Below are 16,353 nucleotides of genomic sequence, written 5' to 3'. Positions count from 1 at the left end.
AAGAGAGTAGGCAGGAGCATTATGGGGTTTGTGTGGGCGAGTAAGACCCCGAGGGTAAGGAGAGGATTTTTGGAACGCAGTAGGGACCGAGGAGGGTTGGCGCTGCCGAACCTAGGGAGCTACTACTGGGCAGCAAATGTGGCCCAATGATGATCCGTAAGTGGGTAATGGAGGGAGATGGGGCGGCATGGAAGAGGTTGGAGATGGCGTCCTGCAAAGGAACGAGCCTGGGGGCGCTGGTGACGGCACCGCTGCCGCTCTCGCCGTCAAGGTACATCACGGGTCTGGTGGTGGCAGCAACGCTAATGATCTGGGGCCAGTGGAGACGGCACCGGGGTGCAATGGGAGCCTCGGTGTGGTCCCCGATCAGGGGTAACCACCGGTTTGTCCCGGGGAGGATGGACGGGGGGTTTCAGAGCTGGCATCGGATGGGGATTAGAAGAATGGGGGACCTGTTCATTGATGGGACGTTTGCGAGCCTAGGGGCACTAGAGGAGAAGTTTGAGATACCCCCGGGAAATGCTTTCAGATACATGCAGGTGAGGGCGTTTGTAAGGCGGCAGGTGAGGGAATTCCCGTTGCTCCCGGCACAGGAAATTCAAGACAGGGTGATCGCAGGCGTATGGGTGGGAGAGGGCAAGGTGTCGGCAATATATCAGGAGATAAAAGAAGAGGGGGAAGCGTTGGTAGAGGAACTGAAGGGTAAATGGGAGGAGGAGCTGGGGGCGGAGAATGAGGAGGGGCTATGGGCTGATGCCCTAGGTAGGGTTAATTCCTTCTCCTCGTGTGCCAGGCTCAGCCTGATACAATTTAAGGTGGTTCACAGAGCTCACTTGACGGGGGCGAGGCTGAGTAGGTTTTTTGGGGTAGAGGACAGATGTGGGAGGTGCTCAGGAAGTCCGGCGAACCATGTCCATACGTTTTGGTCATGCCCGGCACTGGAGGGGTTCTGGAGAGGAGTGGCGGGAACAATATCTCAGGTGGTGAAAGTCCGGGTCAAGCCAAGCTGGGGGCTAGCACTATTTGGAGTAGTGGACGAGCCGGGAGTGCAGGAGGCGAAAGAGGCCGGCATTCTGGCCTTTGCGTCCCTAGTAGCCCGGCGTAGGATCTTGTTGATGTGGAAAGAGGCAAAGCCCCCCAGCGTGGAGGCCTGGATAAACGATATGGCAGGGTTTATCAAGTTGGAGAGGATAAAGTTTGCCTTGAGAGGGTCTGCGCAGGGGTTCTACAGGCGGTGGCAACCGTTCCTAGACTATCTCGCGGAGCGTTAGAGGAAGGTCGGTCAGCAGCAGCAGCAACCCGGGGGGAGGGGGGATGTCCTGTGAAGGGGGGGGGGGGGGGAGAGGGGAAGGGGGGGTCTGCCTAGAGGGTATTTGAGCAAGAGAACACATGAAAGATCTGGAAAACTGGCATGTACGGGAGGAAGCCAGTGTACTAAGCTCTATAACATATCGTTTTATCATGTATATATCTTGCTATGTGCGTTTTCTTTCTATTTTGTTACTGGGGGTGGGGGGGGGGGTTGTTTGTAAGGGTAAGAATTGACTTGAGGATAAATTTCCCTTCTTATAGTTGATTCAAGCAGCCAGTTCCCAACTCTTGCTGCAACCTCACCCAGTATTTGAATCTCTGTGGGTAGATTGAGTGGAGTTGTGCGATAAACAGAGGCAGATAGCTCCAAAGCTGCATATTTTATTATTCGTTTGGTTCTGTACACACAAGCCACTTTAGGAATGTCACTTCAATGTCATCAGATATACAAAAGGAACAATGACTTGCATCTAAGTATAGTATCCACATTTATAACACCAGCCACTGTGGACAGCCCAGGAAGACGTGAGTGAATCAAATCCCAGCAACATAAAGAACTTGTACTTGCTTTGAAAATATAACTCACATGAACAAGCAATAATAAAAATGATTAGAAAAATGACAGTATAGCATAACATGGTGACATCTGTCTGAGAGTGCAGCTGAAATATTAAAAACAATTGAAATATGTATGTTAATCAAAATGAACACCAAAAGCTTTTTTAAAATTTAAAGTACCTAATTCATTATTTTTCCAATTAAGGGGCAAATTTAGCGTGGCCAATCCACGTACTCTGCACATCTTTGGTTTGTGGGGGTGAGACCCACGCAGGCATGGGACAAAAATTGGCAAACTCCACCCGGACAGTGATCGAAACCGGGTCCTCGGTGCTTTGAGGCAGCAGTGCTAACTACTGCACCAACCTACCCCCCTATTAACATCTAAAGCTATGCTTGCCTTGAGACTATCTCTACGACGATTTTCTGTATTCTTTTTAGTGAAAGCCCATCCTATAGGCTACGTAATTTCCATCAGTAATTTGTATATATCCAGCAATTTACCCATAGAAAAATATCTTAGGCACTTCCGGTTGCGGCAGGGATGAGCTAACCGCACGTTTCGGCGGCTCCAGCTCCGACGGAACTTCGGGCTCTTTTAAGAGCCCCAACGGGGACGGCCGTAAAACCCGGTGCGAGGCGCGAGGGAAGGGAGTCCCCCCCGAAAGACGGAGGGAAAAACCGGCGGCGGCGGCTGCAGCCCGAAGAATCTGCAGCCAGAAGATCAGAGGGAGTGAAACAAAATGGCGGCGGAGAAACCACAGGTGACATGGGGGCCTGAGCAGGACGAGGTGGTGAGACGGTGCGTGGACCTGCTGAAGAAGGAGGTAATGACCCCGTTGTTACAGGCAATTGAGGGGCTTAAGGAGACTTTAAAGACCCAGGAGACGGAACTTCACGTGGTGGAGCAGAAGGTGTCAGGTATTGAGGACGAGGTCCTGGGCCTGGCGGTCAAGACTCAGACGCACGAGGCACTTCATAAAAAGTGCGCTGACAGGATTGAGGCCCTTGAAAATGGAGCGCGAAGGAAGAACCTTAGGATACTAGGTCTCCCGGAGGGTGTGGAAGGAGTGGACTGTGGAGCGTACGCAAGTAAGATGCTGAGCTCACTGATGGGTGCTGAGGCCCCTGCGGGCCCCATGGAGGTGGAGTGGGCAAATCGGATCCCGGCGAGAAGACCAAAAGCGGGAGAACCACCGAGGGCGATAATCGTGCGATTCTACCGCCTTAAGGACAGAAAAGAGGTCCTGAGATGGGCCAAAAAGGTGCGGAGTAGCAGATGGGAGAATGCGGTGGTAAGGATCTACCAGGATTGGAGTGGGGAGGTGGCGAGAAGGAGGGCGAGCTTCAACCGAGCCAAAGAGGTTTTGCACAAAAGGAAGGTGAAGTTTGGGATGCTGCAGCCGGCAAGCCTATGGGTCACGCAGCAGGAGAAACACTATTATTTTGAGACGGCGGAGGAAGCATGGTCCTTCATCAATGAAGAGAAACTGGACCGGAACTGAGGGACTGATGCTGCAGGGAACTGTTATTGTTGTTATTATTGTTTTTGTTAATGGGATGGTGAAAGTTAAGCGAGAAGTAAACAGGGAAGGGGGGGGGACACTGGGGAAATGTGGGCGCCAGTGAGGGGGGAGAGGCGGGACATAGTCAGAGAATGGGGAAGGAGAGGGGGAGGGGAAAGGGAGCTGCGCCTTAAGAGGCGGGACAGGTAAAGGGATGTACCCGCGCCAGAAAGAATAAGGCGGGAAAACAGGCGCAAGGCGGATGGGAGTTCCCTCACGCCGGGAGGGCCGAGGAGCGAGCAGGAGTAGCCGGGGTCAGTTGAAGTCAGCTGACTTACAGAAGTGATATGGGGGGAGCAATCAAGCTAGATAGGGATCTAGCGGGGGGGGGGGGGGGGGGGGGGGGGGGGGCAACTGGGTTGCTGCTGCGGAAATCCAAAAGGAAATGGCTAAAGAGAAGGTGGTCGGGGGCGGTATGCGACGCTGGGGGAGCGAGCGGGAGCGCGGAGGCGGGATATGGGACTGGCCTAGAGAAGGTAATGGCTAGTCGACACGGGAGGGGGGCAGGTAGCCCCCCAGTGAGGCTGATCACGTGGAACGTGAGAGGCCTGAATGGGCCGATAAAAAGGGCCCGAGCGCTCGCGCATTTGAAAGGACTAAGGGCAGACGTGGTTATGCTCCAAGAGACGCACCTAAAGGTGGCGGACCAAGTTAGGCTAAGGAAAGGATGGGTGGGACAGGTGTTCCACTCAGGACTGGACGCAAAGAACAGAGGGGTGGCCATTTTGGTGGGGAAACGGGTAGCATTTGAAGCAAAGAACATCGTAGCAGATAGTGGAGGTAGATATGTAATGGTGAGTGGTAGGCTGGAGGGAATGGAGGTCGTGTTGGTTAATGTGTATGCCCCAAATTGGGACGATGCGGGGTTCATGAGACGGATGCTGGGGCGTATTCCGGACCTGGAGGCAGGAAATTTGATTTTAGGAGGGGACTTCAATACGGTGCTGGACCCGGGGCTAGATAGATCCAGCTCAAGGACTGGAAGAAGGCCGGCAGCAGCCAAGGTACTTAAGGGGTTTATGGACCAAATGGGGGGAGTGGATCCATGGCGATTTCTTAGACCCAGGGCTAGGGAGTATTCCTTCTTCTCCCACGTCCATAAAGTGTACTCCCGGATAGATTTTTTTGTTTTAGGAAGGTCGTTGATCTCTAGGGTGGAAGAAGCTGAATACTCAGCCATAGCGGTTTCGGATCATGCCCCACATTGGGTGGACCTGGAAGGAGGAGAGGACAGGGAGCAGAGAACACTCTGGCGATTAGATGTGGGACTGATGGCGGATGAGGGAGTGTGTGCAAGAGTGAGGGGGTGTATCGAGAGATACCTGGAGGTCAATGACGACGGCGAGGTCCCTGTGGGAGTGGTCTGGGAAGCACTAAAAGCGGTGGTCAGAGGAGAGCTGATTTCTATTGGGGCCCACAAAAGGAAAACAGAGGCCAAGGAAAGGGATAGATTACTGGGGGAGATTTTAAGGGTGGACAGGGAATTTGCAGAGACCCCGGAGGAGGAGCTGTACAGGGAGAGGAGATGACTCCAGACCGAGTTTGACCTTCTGACCACCAGAAAGGCGGAGGTACTGTGGAGGAAGGCACAGGGGAGGAGGTATGAATATGGGGAAAAGGCTAGTCGCCTGTTGGCGCACCAACTGCGAAAGAGGGCAGCAGCGAGGGAGATAGGAGGAATTAGGGATGAAAGGGGAGACACCGTGCGAAGGGCAGGAAAGATAAATGAGGTGTTTAAGACCTTTTATGAAGAACTGTATAGGTCTCAGCCCCCAGAGGGAGAGGAGGGGATGCGGCAGTTCCTGGACCAGTTGAGGTTCCCGAAAGTGGAGGAGCAGGCGGTGGCAGGCCTGGGGGCGCCGATTGAGGTGGACGAGGTTATTAAGGGACTGGGAAGCATGCAAGCAGGGAAGGCCCCGGGGCCAGACGTGTTCCCGGTGGAATTCTACAGAAAATATGTGGACTTGTTGGCCCCGTTGTTGGCGAGGACGTTCAATGAGGCCAGGGAAGGGGGGACACTACCCCCGACAATGTCGGAGGCGATGATATCGCTAATTTTGAAGAGGGACAAAGATCCGATGCAGTGTGGGTCCTATAGACCTATTTCACTATTGAACGTGGACGCCAAACTGCTAGCAAAGGTGCTGGCATCGAGGATAGAGGACTGTGTCCCAGGGGTGGTGCACGAAGACCAGACAGGGTTCGTAAAAGGGAGACAATTGAATGTTAACGTGCGACGGCTATTAGGGGTGATAATGATGCCCTCAGTGGAGGGGGAGGCAGAGATAGTGGCGGCAATGGACGCAGAGAAGGCATTTGATAGGGTGGAGTGGGAGTATTTATGGGAAGTGTTAAGGAGGTTTGGGTTTGGGAACGGATTTATTCGCTGGGTTAGACTACTTTATGGGGCACCGACGGCAAGCGTAGTTACAGGTCGACATAGATCGGAATATTTCCGATTATATAGGGGAACAAGACAGGGATGCCCGCTGTCTCCATTGTTGTTTGCGCTGGCAATTGAACCTCTGGCCATGGCGCTGAGAGACTCCAGGAAATGGAGAGGGGTGACTAGAGGGGGAGAAGAACACCGAGTTTCGTTATACGCGGATGACCTATTGCTATACGTGTCGGACCCAGCGGGGGGGATGATAGAGGTTATGCGAATCTTGAGGAGGTTCGGGGAATTTTCGGGGTATAGGTTAAACATGGGGAAGAGTGAATTATATGTGATACATCCAGGGGACCAGAATAGAGAGATAGAAAGCTTACCGCTAAGGAAAGTGGAAAGAAACTTCCGATACTTGGGGATTCAGATCGCTAGGAGCTGGGGAACCTTGCACAGACTTAATCTGACACGGCTGGTAGAACAAATGGAGGAGGACTTTAAGAGGTGGGACATGCAGCCTTCATCGCTGGCGGACAGGGTACAAGCAATTAAGATGATGGTCCTCCCGAGGTTCTTATTTGTATTTCAATGTCTCCCTATTTTAATCACCAGGACCTTTTTTAATAAAATAGATAGGAGCATTACGAGCTTTGTGTGGGCAGGGAAAGTTCCGAGAGTAAGGAGGGGGTTCCTTCAGCGCAGTAGGGACAGAGGAGGACTGGCACTACCAAACTTGGGAGATTATTATTGGGCCGCCAATGTGGCAATGATACGTAGATGGATGATGGAGGGTGAGGGAGCGGCGTGGAAAAGGCTGGAGAGAAGGTCCTGTAAAGGGACGAGTCTAGAGGCGCTGGTGACGGCGCCGCTACCGTTCTCACCGAAAAAGTACACCACGAACCCGGTGGTGGCGGCAACACTGAACATATGGGGACAGTGGAGGCGACAGACAGGGGTGCGGGGAGCCCTGGTGGGGTCCCCTATCAGGAACAACCATAGGTTCACCCCAGGAAGAATGGATGGAGGATTTCAAAGCTGGTACCAGTTGGGAATTAGGAAGGTGGGAGATTTATTCATAGATGGGACTTTTGCGAGCTTGGGGCACTGGAGGAAAAGTATAAGTTACCCCGGGGGAATTTCTTGAGATATATGCAGGTGAGGGCGTTTACTAGACAACAGGTGAGGGAATTTCCGCGGCTCCCGACACAGGGGATACAGGACAGGGTGCTTTCAGGGGTGTGGGTCGGAGAGGGCAAGGTGTCAGAGATTTATAGTGAGATGAGGGAAGAGGGGGAGGAGTCGGTGGGCGAACTAAAAAGAAAGTGGGAAGAAGAATTAGGGGAGGAGATAGAGGAGGGTATGTGGGCTGATGCCCTAAGCAGGGTAAATTCCTCTTCCTCATGCGCCAGGCTTAGCCTGATTCAATTTAAGGTGCTACATAGAGCACACATAACGGGGGCAAGATTGAGCAGGTTCTTTGGAGTGGAGGACAAATGTGGGAGGTGTGGCGGGAGCCCGGCAAACCACGCACATATGTTTTGGGCATGCCCGGCACTGGAAGGGTATTGGAAGGGAGTGACGGGAGTGATTTCGCAGGTGGTGAAGGCCCGGGTCAAACCAGGCTGGGGGTTAGCTCTATTTGGAGTTGCGGAAGAGCCGGGAGTGCAGGAGGCGAAAGAGGCCGATGTCGTGGCCTTTGCGTCCCTCGTAGCCCGGCGCAGGATCCTACTCATGTGGAAGGAGGCGAAACCCCCCGGACTGGAGGCCTGGGTAAACGATATGGCGGGGTTTATTAAACTGGAGCAGATAAAGTTTGCCCTGAGGGGATCGGCTCAAGGGTTCACCAGGCGGTGGCAGCCATTTCTCGACTACCTAGGGGAACGTTAGAGGGAAGACGGATGACCAGCAGCAGCAACCGAGGGGGGAGGGGGGGAGGCAGTTGAGTATAGGTCAATAGAGTACGAGGTTTTGTTACTTGTATATTATTACTACTATTATTATTATTGTTAAAAAGTTAAAAAATTTCTGTTTTGTTACTGTTATCGTTTCGCTTGTTTGGGGAAAAAAATTTCAATAAAATATATTTTTTTTTAAAAAAGAAAAATATCTTAAAGCATGATGCACAAGCAAAATCTACATTGAGCAAAAAGAGTAATGAGAAAGGATAACCCAAAGTTAAATCAGAGGTTGGTGGAGATGTGCTGGCTACAATCGTGGAAGAGTTTAACAAAACGATGACAGTCCCTCTGAACTGGAGTACAGGAGAAAGACATTGGAAGAGAATAGTGTGGTATTTTAATTCATTCTTAGTATGAGCATGTCACTGACATGGGCAGTATTTATTTATTTATTTTTATAAATTTAGAGTACCCAATTATTTCTTTTCCAATTGAGGGGCAATTTAGCGTGATCAATCCACCGAACCTGCACATCTTTGGGTTGCGGGGATGAAATCCACGCAGACACGGGGAGAATGTGCAAACTCCACACGGACAGCGACCCAGGGCCGGGATTCGAACCCGGGTCCTCAGCGTGGTAGGTAGCAATGCCAATGGCCAGTATATATTGTCCATTCCTAATTGCTCTCCAGTAGGTGGCGTGAGCCATCTACAACTGAGTGGCTTGCTGGGTCATTTAAGAATCAACCACATTGCTCTGGATTTGGAGTCACACGTAGGCCAGACTGAGTCAGGATAGCAGATGTCCTCCCCTGAAGGGCATTAGTGAACCAGATAGCTCTTTGCAACAATCTGATAGTTCCATGATCATTATTAATGATCCCACCATTTTATTCCAGATATATTAATGAAATAAAAATTCCAAGAGGTGCCATGGCTGGATTTGAACTCATGACTGCAGACAGGTCTCTGGATTGCTGTTCTGATAACAGCACCACTATACTACTTCAGTAGCCAAGGGAGAGTCCGGAAAGGAGAGTCGAAAAATGATTTATTTCCAAACGAAAGCATTTACACGCAACAGTCTAAGTCCCAGCCGGGACTATTCTGCAGCTCGACTCGTAACTGGCTTTTATGGCAATGAATCTAACACACCCTCCGCCGATGGGCCTCTGCCCCTCAGCGGGGAAGCTAGTATGCCACGAGACTCACTGGGAGATTAATCGTGTCATCCCTGTAGACTCACGCGGATTATAACATTTCTTCCCGTCGAAAACCGAAAGTCCCTCTGAAGAAGGGAGTGCAGGAGGACGTAAGTTCCTCTTTGCCCGTGGCTCCACCTCCGGCGGCTGCAGGGCAGGGTCGGGAGGTGTCGGTGAATGTCATTTACGCGATGACCATCTGGGGTTACTGCTGGTGACTGATCCCCGGTAAGGTCGCCCCGGAAGCCTCGTATGCCTTTGTCTCCATCTTGGAATCCAAGTCCATCACTCTTCCATCTCGGTGTCGGGGCTTCCAACGAACGACACCCCCAGCCCCCATAGCTGAAAGATGGTTCTTCTGGTGGGGCATGTTCTAACACTGGTCCCCTTTTCCTGAGGTGATCTAAGTGCTTCCGCACTGTCCGTTTGTTAGCCTTTATTTGGTATGAGACTGGTCCGGTCTGTTGTACCACTGTCCTGGGAACCCAAAGAGACCCATCCCCAAAGTTTCAAATGTACACAGTGTCCCCTGATTGGAAACCTCTGGTCCTCGTCCGCCTGCCTTGGCCTTGCCCCTACAAGTCCTCACCAGGTTGCACTCCCTCACCAAAATCGGGGAATGTGAGGCTGAGGCGGTCCTGGCCCCCCGGCCCACCAACAGTTCTGTTCTGGCGTTGCTACACCGGTCGAGTAACTGAACGACAGCCAGCCCTTCGTTTTCAATTTTTAAAAATGTTTTTTATTAGGTTTTTAACAATTTACACAAAATATACGAGATATAAACCAAAACAACAGACCATGTATCAACACCCTCAACAAACCCCAACTGGCCAAAAATATAACCCCCCCAACCTCCTGATGACAGCTAACAGTGACAAGGGGTGGGATTCTCCGACCCCCGCCGGTCGGAGAATCGGCGGGAGGCGGGGGGGGGGGGGGGGTATGAATCCCGCTCCCGCTGGCCGCCGAATTCTCCGGCACCGGAAATTCGGCGGGGGCGGGAATCGTGCCGCACCGGTCGGTGGGACCCCCCGAATTCTTCGGCCCGCGATGGGCCAAAGTCCCGCTGCTGTAATGCCGGTCCCGCCGGCGTGAATTAAAACACCTCCCTTACCGGCGGGACCAGGCGGCGCAAGCGGGCTCTGGGGTCCTGGGGTGGGCGCGGGGCGATCTGGCCCCGGGGGTGCTGCCACGGTGGCCTGGCCCGCAATCGGGGCTCACCGATCCGCAGGCGGGACTGTGCCGTGGGGACACTCTTTCCCCTCCGCGTCGGCCATTGCCTCCGCGAAGGCCGACGCGGAGGTGACCCCCTCGCGCATGCGCGGGGATGACGTCAGCAGCCACTGACGCTTACGCGCATGCGTGGTCTTCCGCCGGCCGACGTGGTGCCATTGGCCCCAGCTTCCATGCCAGCCGGCGGGACGGCAACCACTTTGGTGCGGGCCTAGCCCCTAAAGGTGAGGGCTTGGCCTCTAAAAGTGCGGAGAAGGTTCACGCCACTCCATCCTGCCGGGACCCCCCGCCCCGCTGGATAGGGGAGAATCCCGCCCCAGATCCTTAAAATGCAATATAAACAGACGCTATCTCCGATAGAATCTCCCCTCACCATGAACTTTACCTTCTCAAGATACAAGAACTCCATTAAATCACCCAGTCACTTTGCAGTACTGGGCGATGCCGCCTGACTCGAACTGAACCCGCGGCCCCTGCATCAACTCCATCTCCAACGGGTGACCGTTCACCTGGACAGGAATCCTGATGGGGGCGACTCGTGGCGTGGCTATGGAGTTGCATACACTCAGCGTCATCAGGATGTTCTAAGTGGAGGGTCCTGGTTCTGGGCTGGCGTTTCCCTCAGGCAGGACGGCTTGTTTGCTGGCTGACCTGTGGTTTCCTATCCCTGTGGTTGTGCGGGCCGCACGGCCTTGGATCATCCTCCATCAGTTCCGGGGAGGTGTCCTGCCTGGTTGCAGCGGCCCTTGGCCAACAGTTCTGGTTCCGTCGGTGTTTGGGCCAGAGTAGGATTCCAAAGGTCCCAGTGCTAGGGGATGCTGTTCACCAGAATGGAGCGGGGGGTGGGGGGGGTGCATCCTACACTGTTTACCTCCATCCCTGGCATCCCTTGGAATTCCTGGACTCCCTTCTCTGCACTCTGCCATGAGACGGAGATCTCAACGGCCTTTGTCAGGTCTAGTAATTGTTCAGCTCGCAATTTTCGCTGGGTTGAAATATTATTTACTCCACATACCAGCTGGTCCCTAGCATTTCGGGTTGGGATGGCCTACAATCACAAAAGCTACAGTAGTTTTCACAATCACACCAGAAACACGATAACGGACTCCCCTGGGGTTCTCTTGGCTTTATTAAATAAGTACCTCTGTACAATGATTGACAGCTTGGGGTCGTAGTGATTTGTCACGAGCGCCACTAGCTCTTCAAAAGTCTTGGAGTCTGGGGCCGCGGGGTATATTAGGCTCTTTTTGATGCTGAAAGTGGAAATCCACAGGCAGTCAGAAGAATTACCATCTGGCAATCATCCCCAATGATAGTGTCACTTTTTAAAAAAGCATGTATACTCCACGTACTGAGTCCAGTCCTCTACACCCGCATCAAATGCACCGAGTGTGCTAAAGAGCAGCATTTTCAAAAAGGTGCAAACCTTATTCCGACGCGAGGAGAGCTGGTTGTGTTCAAATGGCTCGCAGCGCCGACTGTAGTTCTGATTTATCCTCATCACCAATTTAGTAGTCAAAAAGTTTAAAAAATATTTATTTCCACAAAGGAAGTATTTACATGCAACAGTGCAAGTCTCAGCTGTGACTCCTCTTTAACTCAGCTCCTACCTGGGCCGGCTTTTATCGCAATGAATCAACCAGCCCACTGATGGGCCTCCGCCTCACGAGACTCATGGGGAGATTAATCGGGTCATCACCCTAGATCTCATGGGGATTATAACAGCTACTATCCATGGCCACACAGTGGTTAGCACAGTTGCTTCACAGCTCCAGGGTTCCAGGTTCGATTTCCGGCTTGGGTCACTGTCGGTACGCAGTCGGCACGTTCTCCCCGTGACTGCTTGGGTTTCCTCCGAGTGCTCCGGTTTCCACCCACGGTCCAAAGATGTGCAGGTTCGGTGGATTGGCCATGATAAATTGCCCTTAGTGTCCAAAAAGGTTAGGTGGGGTTGTTGGGTTACGAGGATGGGGTGAGGTGTGGGGTGCTCTTTCCAAGGGCCGGTGCAGACACGATGGGCCGAATGGCTTCCTTCTGCACTGTAAATTCTACGATAATATGCCAAAACTGGTAGAGAAGGGCCGTGGTCATACTGAGGGGGCATGTCATTTGCCACTTTAATTAAGGCAGTTTCAGTGCTATGGCAGTGGTAGATACCTGATCCCAGAGATTGAAATGTGAGTTGTAGGATAGATGTGTACAGATTGGGGAAACAATACGTTCAAGGGCTTCAATATTCTATCGTTCAAATGCATGTAGTTGATAAATGAATAGCTATGTTTGTCACCTTTAGAGACCCCAATCTATGAACAGGTTATTGTTCTCCTTACGTTCTTGGAAGCAGGAAAAGACAATTAGATCAAATATGATGTTACAACCATACCTTTCCTCTTCTTCACAATACCTTGCAGTGCCATCTCTCTCTCTCTGCCTCTCTCAACACACTTAATTACTTCTTGAACTCATATATACAGTTTGCTGTAAAATGGGGAGGTATGAATACAGTATATCCACAATAAAGCATTACCAGTAAAAATATTGTCTGAAATTAGGAAAACATTATGTAATTTCACTATTTTATATGTACTAAACCCTTCAGGCTTTATACATATAAAATATGATTTCATTTCAGCTTCACGTAGGAGTAGCGTCATTGATCAGTTGCTGGTAATTTTGACTGAGCACATCCAATACAGATGGAGTATGAGCCAGTGGTCACTCCGAGATACAGAAGAGAGTGCAGTCTACTTCCAACAGGATTAGCTGCTATTTGTAAAAACCATTACATCTATTATAAATGGAGAGCGAACGTCCTGGATAAACTCAGCTGTTCTGGCAGCATCTGTGGAGAGAGAAAAAGAGGAATGTTTCAGGTCTGTGATGCTCTTTCAGAAATGAGGAAACTTAGACATGCGACGGGTTCTAACCAAATACAGAGGGAGAGAAAGGGGGAGAGGATGAAAGATCTAAAGGAAATGTCTGAGATAGGGTGATGAGAATGATGGTGCACGGGGTGGTATTGGGACAATAAATCAAACAAAAGATAATGGGCGGGTTTCTCCGGTATCGGCGCGATGTCCGCCGACTGGCGCCAAAAACGGCGCGAATCAGTCCGGCATCGCGCCGCCCCAAAGTGCGGAAGTCTCCGCATCTTGAGCGGCCGAGCCCTCACCTTGAGGGGCTAGGCCCGCGCCAGACTGATTTCCGCCCCGCCAGTTGGCGGGAAAGGCCTTTGGTGCCCCGCCAGCTGGCGCGAAGCTGACTTTGCCGGGCGGCGCATGCGCGGGACGTCAGCGGCCGCTTACGGCATCCCCGTGCATGCGCAGTGGAGGGGGTCTCTTCCGCCGCCGCCATGGTGGAGACCATGGCGAAGGCGGAAGGAAAAGAGTGCCCCCACGGCACAGGCCCGCCCTCGGATCGGTGGGCCCCGATCGTGGGCCAGGCCACCGTGGGTGCACCCCCCGGGGCCAGATCGCCCCGCGCCCCCCCCCCCCAGGACCCCGGAGCCCGCCCGCGCCGCCGTGTCCCGCCGTCCCAAAGGTGGTTCAATCCACGCCGGCTGGCGTGGGTTGACAGCGGCAGGACTTCGGCCCATCGCGGGCCGGAGAATCCCCGGCGGGGGGTCGGAGAATCCCACCCAATAATCTTGATGAGTGTCACAGGTAGGCTTACATTAACACTGCAATGACGTTGCCGTGAAAATTCCCTAGTCGCCACACTACTGTTCGGGTACACTGAGGGAGAATTCAGAATGTCCAATTCACCTAACAAGCATGTCTTTCGGGATTTGTGGGAGGAAACCGGAGGAAACCCAAGCAGACACAGGAGAATATGCAGACTCTTCACAGTCATGACCCAAGCGGGGAATCGAAACCCAGGTCTCTGGTGCTGTGAAGCAACAGTGCTAAGAGAAGCTGCAAGTGACCATAAACAAATCATTACCAGCACCATTCCCTACAAATCGGTCTAGCTACCCAACAAGAACCCACATTCATAAAGCACCTTTGAAAAATAAACACCCCAAGAAACTTCACAGGACTATTGTCACATAAAATATGATCAGAGCCACATATAGGCCAGTTGGTTAAAAGCTTAGTCAAGAGGTAGGTTTTATAGAGCACCTGTTGCAGCAAAGAGGTAGCAAGGTTTATTGATGAAATTTGAGAAATTGGTACCATAATACTCTAAATGGATTTGGCTTTCTCTACTGTACACTTCTATTTTGATGGATCAGTCACATCTGCTTCACTGGAGTGCGTTATATCTGTTTCCATTCCTATTCCCACAGCTCTGGAAAAAAGCCTGCTGAAGACACTGCAGAAGCTGGATGAGTATTTGAACACACCCCTCCCCGAAGAGATCGATGCTGACAGCTTGGAGGATGTCAAGGCCTCCAATCGCAAGTTTCTGGATGGAAGTGAGATGACACTCGCAGACTGCAATCTGCTCCCAAAGCTTCACATTGTCAAGGTACTGAGTTATTTTACATTGTGTTTGGACCCAGTCAACTATACAGATTTGCTTCAACAAAGAACGCAAATAAGAAAGCATTCTCTGCAGGACCAGGTGATCCAGAACAACGGGGACACATTGTTTTGCCAGTACACTTTGGGTGTGTTTGCATTCAGTTATAACGTTGCAGTGAAATGGTTTATGAGACTTAGAAATTCTGTTCCTCTTGGATCATCAGGGGCGAGATTCTCCGACCACCCGCCGGGTCGGAGAATCGCCGGGGGCTGGCGTGGATCCCGCCCCCGCCGGTTGCCGAATTCTCCACCACCGGATATTCGGCGGGGGTGGGAATCGCGGCGTGCCGGTTGGGGGCCCCCCCCCCGCGATTCTCCGGCCCGAATGGGCCGAAGTCCCGCCGCTAAAATGCCTGTCCCGCCGGCGTAGATTAAACCACCTACCTTACCGGCGGGACAAGGTGGCGCGGGCGGGCTCTGGGGTCCTGGGGGGGGCGCGGGCGATCTGGCCCCGGGGGTGCCCCCACGGTGGCCTGGCCTGCGATCGGGGCCCACCGATCCGCGGGCGGGCCTGTGCCGTGGGGGCACTCTTTTCCTTCCGCCTTCGCCACGGTCTCCACCATGGCGGAGGCGGAAGAGACTCCCTCCACTGCGCATGCGCGGGACTGCCGTCAGCGGCCGCTAATGCTCCTGCGCATGCGCCGCCCGGAGATGTCATTTCCGCGCCAGCTGGCAGGGCACCAAAGGCCTTTTCAGCTAGCTGGCGGGGCGGAACTTTGTCCGGCGCCGGCCTAGCCCCTAAAGGTTGGGGCTCGGCCCCCAAAGATGCGGAGCATTCCGCACCTTTGGGGCGGCGCGATGCCCGACTCATTTGCGCCGTTTTGGGCGCCAGTTGGCGGACATCGCGCCGTTTCCGGAGAATTTCGCCCATGGGCTGGATTCTCCATCGGTGACGCCAGAGTCGGGAAATGTGATTGGGCGGAGAATCGGTTTTGACACCAAAATCATGGCAGGTGTCGGTTTCACGCTAAATTGCAATTCTCCATCACCTCGACAGCGGCGTCAATGCATTCCAGAATGCACCATTGGCATATCATTAGTGGGCACGACCTGGTATTCTCCGGGGCCTATCCGATTTTCCGCTCCACTGGAGTGAATTCCCAAGGGCGAGGTTCACTTGTATTTTAAAAATCGTGAAACCCGTGCCGTAGCTGAGGCAAAGTATTGATGCCAGGACAGGATTTGTGGACTTCCACGACAGCAAAACTGGCACCGGACTTGGACCAATTCAGTGACCATTAAGGGGCTAGCACCGGTGCCACACCACATGGAACACAATCGATTCCAATGAAAAATGGTGCGGGATTCGGTGGGTCTGTGATTAACACTCAGGAGGCGGACAAGCTGCAGCCGTGTATACACATTACAATCCCCCCACACACACTGCCGTACCGCTACAAAATCTTACCCAGGCCTGATGCCACGCCTGTGATCCATGCACTATGCCGGGTGCCGGCTCCTCTGAAGGAACGTTTAAAGGCACAGCTGCAGGAGCTCCAAGACCAGGGGATAATCTCCAAAGTGACGGAACCGACTGACTGGGTCAGCTCGATGGTCTGTGTGAAGAAGCCCTCTGGAGAACTGCGCATATGTATAGATCCCAAGGATCTTAACCGAAACATAATGCGGGAACACTACCGTGGCAGCACGGTAGCTTTGTGGATAGCACAATTG

At 52.7% G+C, this 16,353-nt stretch overlaps 1 protein-coding gene across 2 annotated transcripts in view; it reads left to right on the top strand.

The window, feature by feature from the left end:
* Positions 1-16,353, top strand: part of LOC140416214 (chloride intracellular channel protein 4) — a 197,326-nt gene that overhangs the window by 176,074 nt on the left and 4,899 nt on the right. For both annotated transcript variants that reach the window (XM_072501110.1, XM_072501111.1), the window contains exon 5: positions 14,442-14,623. In XM_072501110.1, coding sequence (XP_072357211.1) covers positions 14,442-14,623 — 182 coding nt within the window. The remainder of the gene's footprint in view (positions 1-14,441; positions 14,624-16,353) is intronic.

Source organism: Scyliorhinus torazame, chromosome 1 (assembly GCF_047496885.1).
Source record: "Scyliorhinus torazame isolate Kashiwa2021f chromosome 1, sScyTor2.1, whole genome shotgun sequence".
NCBI lineage: Eukaryota > Metazoa > Chordata > Chondrichthyes > Carcharhiniformes > Scyliorhinidae > Scyliorhinus > Scyliorhinus torazame.
Note: the sequence above shows the minus strand (reverse complement) of the source record. Positions and strands in the feature narration are given on the sequence as shown.